This window comes from Euleptes europaea, chromosome 19 (genome assembly GCF_029931775.1).
Source record: "Euleptes europaea isolate rEulEur1 chromosome 19, rEulEur1.hap1, whole genome shotgun sequence".
In the NCBI taxonomy this organism is placed as follows: Eukaryota; Metazoa; Chordata; class Lepidosauria; order Squamata; family Sphaerodactylidae; genus Euleptes; species Euleptes europaea.
In genome coordinates, this window is record NC_079330.1 from 16,493,370 (window position 1) to 16,502,548 (window position 9,179).

General features: G+C 51.9%; 2 protein-coding genes across 2 annotated transcripts; one reads left to right on the plus strand and one right to left on the minus strand.

Moving 5' to 3' along the window:
* Positions 1–102: 102 nt before the first annotated feature.
* Positions 103–8,238, minus strand: BUD23 (BUD23 rRNA methyltransferase and ribosome maturation factor). The gene is made up of 12 exons (XM_056865109.1): positions 8,191–8,238; positions 7,783–7,820; positions 6,948–7,043; positions 6,094–6,176; positions 5,886–5,982; positions 5,667–5,763; positions 5,103–5,153; positions 3,852–3,937; positions 3,068–3,113; positions 2,172–2,230; positions 307–396; positions 103–185 (listed from the first exon to the last, which is right to left on the minus strand). The coding sequence occupies exons 1-12, from the start codon at positions 8,236–8,238 to the stop codon at positions 131–133; spliced, it is 846 nt and encodes a 281-aa protein (XP_056721087.1). The 3' UTR covers positions 103–130.
* Positions 8,239–8,537: 299 nt separating this feature from the next.
* Positions 8,538–9,179, plus strand: DNAJC30 (DnaJ heat shock protein family (Hsp40) member C30). Its single transcript, XM_056865108.1, has one exon. It carries the CDS (start codon positions 8,538–8,540, stop codon positions 9,177–9,179), a length of 642 nt encoding a protein of 213 aa, XP_056721086.1.

Genomic DNA, 9,179 nt, shown 5'->3' on the forward strand with positions numbered 1-9,179 from the left:
CCAGTCAGGGGATGGGCTCAGGTACAAGCTCAGATGCAGGGCCTCGGCTAGCACCTTCCCAGGTAAGAGGCCACGGCGATGGGTACCATGGTCGACAGAACGGAAGCGGTCCAAAAGGTGAGACGGGAGGTCAGAAATGAGGCCGCCGCTTTCGGCCTGTGTACCTGGTGTCCGCCCGCACTTGCCTGTGGGTGAATAAACGAGAGAGAGAGGGGTTTTCAGAAGGGAGAAGGCAAAATGCAGGACTTGGCAGAAGGGGTGGGTGGGGCCGGCTGGATGTTCCCTGGAGCAGGTGTCGGTACTCACCTGCCCTGCCGCCGCCGCCGCTCTTTCTTCTCCAGCACCCAATCCCGGCTTTTCTTCACAGACTGCCCTTTGGCATTCTTAAATCGTATTCTGGGAAGAGAGAGAGTGTCGTAAGGAGGAAGACAGTGTCGGATCTGGTTCAGCCCTAGTCTTACCGGGCCACCCCCTCAGCCTTTTGTGGAGCCAGCGTGGTGTAGTGGTTAAGAGTGGCGCTTTGGAGTGGTGGACTCTAATCTGGAGAACCAAGTTTGATTCCCCACTCCTCCACATGAAGCTAGCTGGGTGGCCTTAGGCTAGTCACAGCTCTCTCAGTAACAGCTCTCAGCCCCACCTACCTCACAGGGTGTCTGTTGTGGGGAGGGGAAGGGAAGGTGATTGTAAGCCAGTTGGATTCTTCCTTAAGTGGTAGAGAAAGTCGACATATAAGAACCAACTCTTCTTGTTTCTCATATGGGGATAAATGGCTGACCAAACAGAAGAGTTGGTTTTTATACGCCACTTTTCTCTCCCTTAAAGAGTCTCCAAGCAGCTTACACTTGCCTCCCCACCCCAAAAAAACCGACACCTTGTGAGGTAGGTGGGCCTGAGAGAGTTCTGAGAACTGTGACTAGCCCAAGGTTACCCAGCAGGCTTCAGGTGGAAGAGTGGGGAATCGAACCTGGTTCTCCAGATTAGAGTCTGCCGCTCATGTGGAGGAGTGGGGAATCAAACTCAGTTCTCCAGATTACAGTCCACCGCTCTTAACCACTATGCCACACTGGCTCTCAGGGCTGTTGTGAGCACTACTGACCCACTTCTAGAGGTTATGACAGGGCCTTTCCTCTACAGGAGTGTATGAGGCAGGAAAACATGACAACCCAGAGCTGCTGGTAGCCATGACGACGGTCCTCTTGCTGTTGCTGTCCGTCTCCCCCTCAAGCGGCACGGGGTGTGTTCGGTGCCCTTGGCTGCTTCCAGGGGGGAGACGTGGCTCATTGGTGGAGGTGGCTGCAGGCATGAGGCCTTCATGGCTGACTGGGGGGGAGTGGGGAGAACCATCATCTTTCCCATTTCAGGGTGAGGCACAGAGGCTAAGGGCACATGACTTAGCCCAGACCAAACATTTCACTGCCAACAGTGCAAATTGTACCCGGATCCATCCATGCTCCTCTCTGAGGAACAGCCTCAGTCTAGTTTCCCGGGGGAGCCTTTCAGCTAGATCTTGACCACAAGGTTCTTGTGTACCCCCTGGTGGGAACTGGACGGATGGCTTCTGGCCTTACCTAGTCCCCTGGCAAAATGTGCGTTCGCCTGGCTGAACGGGGTTTTGTTTGCTGAAATAAAGTGATCTGGAGGGGCTGTGGCTCAGTGGTAGAGCCTCTGCCTGGCATGCAGAAGGTCCCAGGTTCAATCCTCGCCATCTCCAGTTAAAGGGACTAGGCAAGTAGGTGATGTGAAAGACCCCTGTCTGAGACCCTGGAGAGCCGCTGCCCGTCTGAATAGACAATACTGACTTTGATGAACCAAGGGTCTCATTCAGTATAAGGCAGCTTCATGTGTGTTAAATAATTCAACATTTTAGGGGAGAGGCTGTGGCTGAGTGGTAGAGCATCTGCCTGGCATGCAGAAGGTCTCAGGTTCAATCCCCGGCATCTCCAGTTAAAGGGACTAGGCAAGTAGGTGATGTGAAAGACCCGAGAGCTGATTTGAGACCCTGGAGAGCCGCTGCTGGTCTGAGTAGACAGTACTGACTTTGATGGACCAAGGGTCTCATTCGGTATAAGACAGCTCCATGTGTTCATGTGACCCTTGGCTCCCCTGCCCCCCTCAGTTACAGACCCCCCATTCAACCCCATCAGCATGTCTCCTGCCTCCCTGCTCGGTACCTTTCACGAACGAATTCTGCCTGTGCCTGCTTTTCGTCGTTGCACTCAGTACCTAGACCCTGAAAAAGCACAAAGTTAATTTGCCTGCTGTAGGAGCGGCTCCAGGTCCCTCCATAGCACAGGAGGATGACAAACAGAAGATGACAGACCCACGAGCGCTTTTCACCAAGGGACAGAGGCTGTGGGTATTCTGGGTCCACAGGAGGTGCCCACAATTCTTTGCGATCGAGGACTGGAAATTAACCAACGCTAAACAAATTGAAACAATTCCAAGCAGGAAGGAAGGGTCCTAGTATCTTGACAATAAACCCCACAGAATACGCTTTTGTCACGCTGGCATTGGTCACAAACCCCCACGCTGGAAGAGATTCAAGTAGCAGGGTTGGCAAGGCACTGGAGACAGGGCAATCCAGAGCAGCCATAGAGATCTTCTAATTTGGTTTGGAGCGGTAGAGTCTGATCTGGAGAACCGGGTTTGATTCCCCGCTCCTCCACATGAGCGGCGGAGGCTAATCTGGTGAACTGGATTTGTTTCCACGCTCCTACATGTGAAGCCAGCTGGGTGACCTTGGGCTAGTCACAGCTCTCTCAGCCCCACCCACCTCACAGGGTTGTCTGTTGTGGGGAGGGGAAGGGAAGGTGATTGTAAGCCGGTTTGAGTCTGCCTTAAGTGGCAGAGAAAGTCGGCAGAGAAAAACCAACCTCCTTCTTCTAATTGTTCAGAAGGGCATAATGGGGTGGATCTCCCTGGCACAACGGGAGTGTCTTAACTCTTCCCTCCCCACATTGTCCTTTCAAAAAGGCACCAGCACACCCCAAGGCCTGCCAAAGGAAGCCCAGCCAGCCTCTTGCCCTGGTACCTCCCCCGCTGCCCCAACCCCAACAGATTCCATTACCTTTGGCAAAACGTCACTTGGACCAACAAAGAGACATAGAAAGAACCTGGAGGAGAAAGCGAAAGGTCAAATTGAGAAACAGAAGCCTTTGTTAACAACAGAAAAGGGCCAAACCTCAAAAGGGGGATTTGGGAAAATTGATACTTAACCTATCGGCTGACACTGATCCAAATGTAACCCTCACTGTGGCAAGATTTTAATCTATGGCTTTTAATGATACTTCATTTTAACTGTATGCCTTAGATTTTGTATTTTTGTATGTCTGGTTATTTCTGTATTACAGAATTTATTGAGTTTGCTTTGCCCATGACCTGTTACTCCACGAGCTTAAATGAAAATAAAGGAAATAAATAAAAGAATACTTCTTATTTGAAGCATTCGAAGCCTTGAAGCGCTTCAATTAAGAAATATCAATTCCCATCACCTTTTTGAGGTTTGGCCTCCCTTTTTCTGGGTTTCCAAATGCGTAGTCTCTCTTAGCGGCAGAGGCTAATCTGGTGAACTGGATTTGTTTCCCCACTCCTACACATGAAGCCAGCTGGGTGACCTTAGGCTAGTCACACTCTCTCAGCCCTATCCTACCTCACAGGGTGTCTGTTGTGGGGAGGGGGAGGGAAGGTGATTGTAAGCCTGTTTAAGTCTCCCTTAAGTGGCAGAGAAAGTCGGCATATGAAAACCAACTCTTCTTCCTGGGCGTACAAGTCTCTGGCTGCACATCTCAAAGGGCTCAAGGTTACCTCTCTCAGAAACAAGGAGTCCAGGCACCACCACCCCCGGGACTTACTTCTTGGCTTTGGCACTGTTGGGATAATCCACCACCATGCCGCCAGTGAAGCCTGCTTTCATGGCCTGGGTGGTGATGAGTTCCAGCTAGTAGGAGGGAAAAAAATACTCCAGTGAGTCAAAGCATAAAACTGACTTCAGTCTGTTTATTCAATACTGTCAACTCCCCAAGAGCTTGGGCAGTGACATGACATCCCTTGAAATCTGCTACCTACAGACTAACTGGACATACTGGGGATTGAACCTAGGACTTGCTGCGTGTAAAGAAGGTATTCTGCCACTGAGCCACAGTCCTTCCTTCTTAGTTCAGCAGCACAGTCGTACCACTTAAAACTCGGCTTCTTCCCATAACCAGACCACTTGCGCCTCGGGCACGCAACTTCCCTTGCTGTCTGCCCTTTGAGTGTCTTTGGCATTCCTGCTGTGGAGCAGCACGCCACTGATTCAGTTACTGCAGAGCAAAAGAAATGATCAAATTCATACACAACTAACCAGGAAGTTCTCAGCCACAGCAGCTCAGGTTTTTTCCCCTACCTGTCCCCCTCCCACCGGCTATTTCCCTAGGCTGTCTCAGTCATGCTCCCCAGAGAGTCCCCTCCCTAGGAAGGTGAAGGCCAAACCTTGTTTTCCTGAAGGCAATACACCTTGTTAACACGGTGTAGTGGTTAAGAGAGGTAGTCTCTGATCTGGAGAACCAGGTTTGACTCCCCACTCCTCCATACGAGTGGCGGAGGCTAATCTGGTGAACTGGATTGGTTTCCCCACTCCTACACGTGAAGCCAGCTGGGTCACCTTGGGCAAGTTACAGCTCTGTTAGAGCTCTCTCAGCCCCACCTACCTCACAGAGTGTCTGTTGTGGGGAGGGGAAGGTGATTGTAAGCCAGTTTGGGTCTCCCTTAAGTGGTAGAGAAAGTCGGCGTATAAAAACCAACTCTTCTTGTTGTTCTTGTGGAAAGATGCCTGGCTATACTTTCTCTTAAGGTATGCTGTCCTAACCGTGCTCTAAAGGACAATCTCAGTGCTAACTGCTCATGTGAAGGAAGCCTGACTCGACTTCTTAAGAGCACAGGATTTCCAGCTACATAAAAGAATCAAAGGCAGACTTAGTTGGTCTGATCACCATCCCCCCACCCCCAGGGAGCAAGCAGAAGACAACAGCAGCACCCATCTCTGCACGCTTCAGCAAATGGCTCCATCACAACCGAGAAAGAAGGCTGCACCTAGTATCACACCCCTCCACAGTGAGACACACCTGCTGAGCATTTTCTGGATAAAGCTGCAAAACGGCTCGGGCTCCTCGGGCCTAGAAACAGAAAGGTCAGTTACGATCTGCCAGCATTCTGGCTGCGGATCTCAACCTGACACATCAGACTAGCTGTGATATCGATAGAGGAGAAAAACACAAATTAGACACCCTTTTGCGAAAGGACCTTCATGGGACTCAGTGTGGTTCAGACAGTGCAGGCTACGTCTGGCCCAGGAGCCCTGGACTGACTTGCTAGGGAAGGAAAACAAGTGTTGTATACAGTGAAACCAAAAACAAACAAAATAACCCCAGGCTATGAAAACTTACCAATCTATATTAGCAAAAATTAAGCAAGTTTTCAAAGCCTGGGGTTGTTTTGTTTGATTTTTGCTAGGGAAGGAAGCAGCACTGTAATTACAATGGATATGACGCCCAAAGTCCCAACTTGCTCATCTGCACCCTTCCTCAGTGCTGTACAATCCACTGCTGTGATGATCCACACACCTTTCCCCCCTCGGTAATGCTTCCAAAGAACGGCAGTGGGGTGAGGCGATAGAAGGCTGCACTTACCAGCGCAGTATAAAGAGTAGAGAAGAACCGATACAGTCGTTTCGGAGGGCTGTGTGTCTTCTTGTCAGCGTTGCAGAGCCACTGCACTGCAGAAATGCTAGCAGAGAACATAGGAGAGTCAAGCAGCCTTCCTCATGGGGTTTCTCATGCCAAGAATCTCACATTATGGCTGAGGTGTGGCTGCTCGATCTTGCAAGCAAGCACACAGCACATTCCTACCTGATGCAGCCGTCAAAGGTCCCAGGCCTGAAGGGAATCCCTTGGCCCATATCTGCCAGCATCAGGTCCCCCTCTACTTCTCTCTCGACGGCCACATCTGTTCAGAGGAAGGAACGAAGGAGGCTTGCAATTCCTGACCTAGCCATGACCCCACCCCTGTTCAAAGCGAGAAGGTTCATGCCTGATGGATGGAACAGGAGACACTCACCAAGCATAGCAGGGCTAATGTCCATGCCAACCCAACAATGTCCCTCCTCAGAGATGTAATCCCCACTCAAACCAGAGCCGCAGCTGATGAGAACAAAAACAAGAAATAAGCAGGATACCAATTTGCTAGTCTCTGATCAGCAGCCAGACAAGCAGATCACTCAAGACCACAGGGATATCAGGACACCTGGCATATTGTTCCTTGATTCATGAAATCTGGTCATCTCAAACACCTTAGTAAGCAAACTGTTGTTTACAGTGCTTTTGTATCACCCCCTCCATTAAAAAAAAACCCTCAAAAACAATGTGTGTGTGAGTGTTAAGTGCCGTCAAGTTGCTTCCGACTCATGGCAACCCTATGAATCAAAGTCCTCCAAAATGTCCTATCTTTGTCAGCCTTGCTCAGATCTTGTAAATTGAGGACCATGTCTTCCTTTATTGAGTCAATCCATCTCTTGTTGGGCCTTCCTCTTTTCCTGCTGCCCTCAACTTTTCCTAGCATGACTGTCTTTTCCAGTGACTCTTGTCTTCTCATAATGTGACTCAAAAACAATACCCACACAAAACTGGATCTGCAAGATCAACTTTCTAGCAAAAATATTTGAAGCTCAACAGAGATGCCAACTCAGTCCTCAATCCTGTTCCTCAGCCCCAACACAAAGCACACGTTTGTTCCCCAAGAACAACTCATGCTACATCCCCCAGAACAATTTACTCTGCACCACTCGAAAAGGCAAAATTGCAATCCTAAGGAGCTCAGGCTATAGCTTTGTCAGCCCCCTGGAAACAGAACATCCCAGAAAGTGAAAGAAAAGGAAGAATGAACACCCTTGCAGTCACATGCAGCTAGCTTACCCCACATCCAGCAAGAAACAGGGACAGTCCTCTGGGAGACCCAAGAGCTCCACAGCTCGTTCTGACATCTGCGACTGGATCTCAATCATCCGAGAGCTAAAGGGCAGAAACAGGTGGGGGGTGATCATAGCAACGTTTGAAGGACATTCTGGTATAGATGTTGGGGCACAAGATGCAGGAAACTTCCCTGTCATGAGCTTAAAAAGCCCAATTTGCTCTACAACTCCAACAGGAGGAGTACACATTCCAAACTTTACCTGTAACTTATAAACCTATAACCCGTAGCAAACAACGTGCCTCAGGCAATCAAGCAGTACCATGTTGGTTCTTTTCTGTTTTGTCACAAGTGACTATTAAGGGGCAGGTGGAGTCCACAAGGCCCAGCTTTGGACAGGTAGAATTCCTAGCTGAATTGTGAGGTCTCCACAGTACACAGTTCCTCTGTACTCTCCCAACAAGTATTCATAACAAACCACTTCTCCCCTTTTTAAGCCGTTTCCCTCCTGACAGAACCTTTCCTGTGTTCTCCCAACCCAGGGAATACCATGCTTCTGGATGGCAACACTTGCACCCAGCTATTCACCTCAAACACTCTTCCACCACGCCATACTGAGGCAAGCCCAGCTGCCACACATGCTAAATTTAAAAAGCGCAGTACCTGGAAAAACTTTATCAGACACCCATGTTTATAACTGTCCTCTCTGCACATTTACAATCAATGCACAGCAAAACTACCTAGGCTTAACTGAACCAAAAAAAAAGAGAGGCATGCAAGCTTTTGTTAAAAGTTAAACAAGGCAACCAGGGGCTTCTCCAATCATCAAAGCTGTATTACTTGTGTGTGTATTTCCGGGCTTCAGCCTCATCGTAGAACTGGAGAAGGAAACAGAATGGGAGAATTTTAGGAAGAATATAAGCACTGTCGAAGGCTTTCACGGTCAGAGTTCATTGGTTCTTGTAGGTTATCCGGGCTGTGTGACCGTGCGTCACGGTCACACAGCCCGGATAACCTACAAGAACCAATATAAGCCCTGTCTAGCTAAGTCAGTCCACGTGGTCCAACTATGGACAGCAACAGAAGCCACGCGGGAGGGCACGAAGTCAACATCCCCGCCCGTTTCATGCCTTGACACGATCACATTCAGAGGCAAACTGCCTCTGAACATGGAGGTTCCATGTGGTTACCATGAGTCTCACCGCTTCCCCCCTCCCCTGTGAGCCCAGCCTCCATCCTTTCACCCACCAACTCCGGCGGCCCGCGATGCTCCGGCCGCTTCCCGCTGCCCGCCATCGTGAGCCTTTCACGTCATCCACACGCGCCAACCGCCGCTGCAGACGTCATCCCCCGCCCGTCGCCTCGGGGCGCGCGGCGACCCGTTGGCCTTGATTGCCATTGGCGTAGCGCGGCGTCCGTCCGGCCCTGGCCCAATGCTGGGTCCGGCCCCGCCTCCTGACCCGGCCCGGAAGCGCTTCCTATTGGTTGCCCGCCCGACAGCTGTCGCCGGCCGGCGGAAAAGACTGATCCAACATGGCGGAGGTCAGGACTGAAGGGGCCGCGGGGGGCCGTTGAAGGGGCCGCCGGGGCTGCCCATGGCCTTGGCCCGAGGGGGCCTGGCGGCTCCTCCCTTCCCCTGGGCCCTCCGGAGCGTAGCCCTCCGCGGGTTTTCTGGGGGTGGCTCGTACGCGGCCGGGGAGCGGCCTGGCTCCCCCTCGGGCCTGTACGAGCTGCTGGGGGTGCCGGCGACCGCCACGCAGGCCCAGATCAAGGCGGCCTACTACAAGCAGTCCTTCCTTTACCACCCGGACCGCAACTCCGGCAGCGAGGAGGCGGCCGAGCTCTTCACCCGCATCAACGAGGCCTACCTGGTGCTGGGCAGCGTGGCCCTCCGGAGGAAGTACGACCGCGGCATCCTCAGCCGCCGGGACGTCCGCACGGCCGGCAAGCCCTCGGGCACGGAGGCCCCCTCGAGCCCGCCTCCGAGGAGGACTCAGAGCTTCACGGCCACCTCCGCCCCCCGGCACCATCCCAACAAGCCCATCTTCGACTTCGACAAGTTCTACCGGGAGCACTACGGCGACCAGCTGGAGCGGGAGCGTCTCATCCGCGAGAGGCGGCAGGAGCTGAAGAAGCGCAAGGAGAAGGATCAGTGGTGGAACCCGGACAGTCTGAAGGAGATGGTGGCTATTCTGGCCTTCGTTTCTGCTTTGGCCTTTTTCTTGGGCTCCAGATGA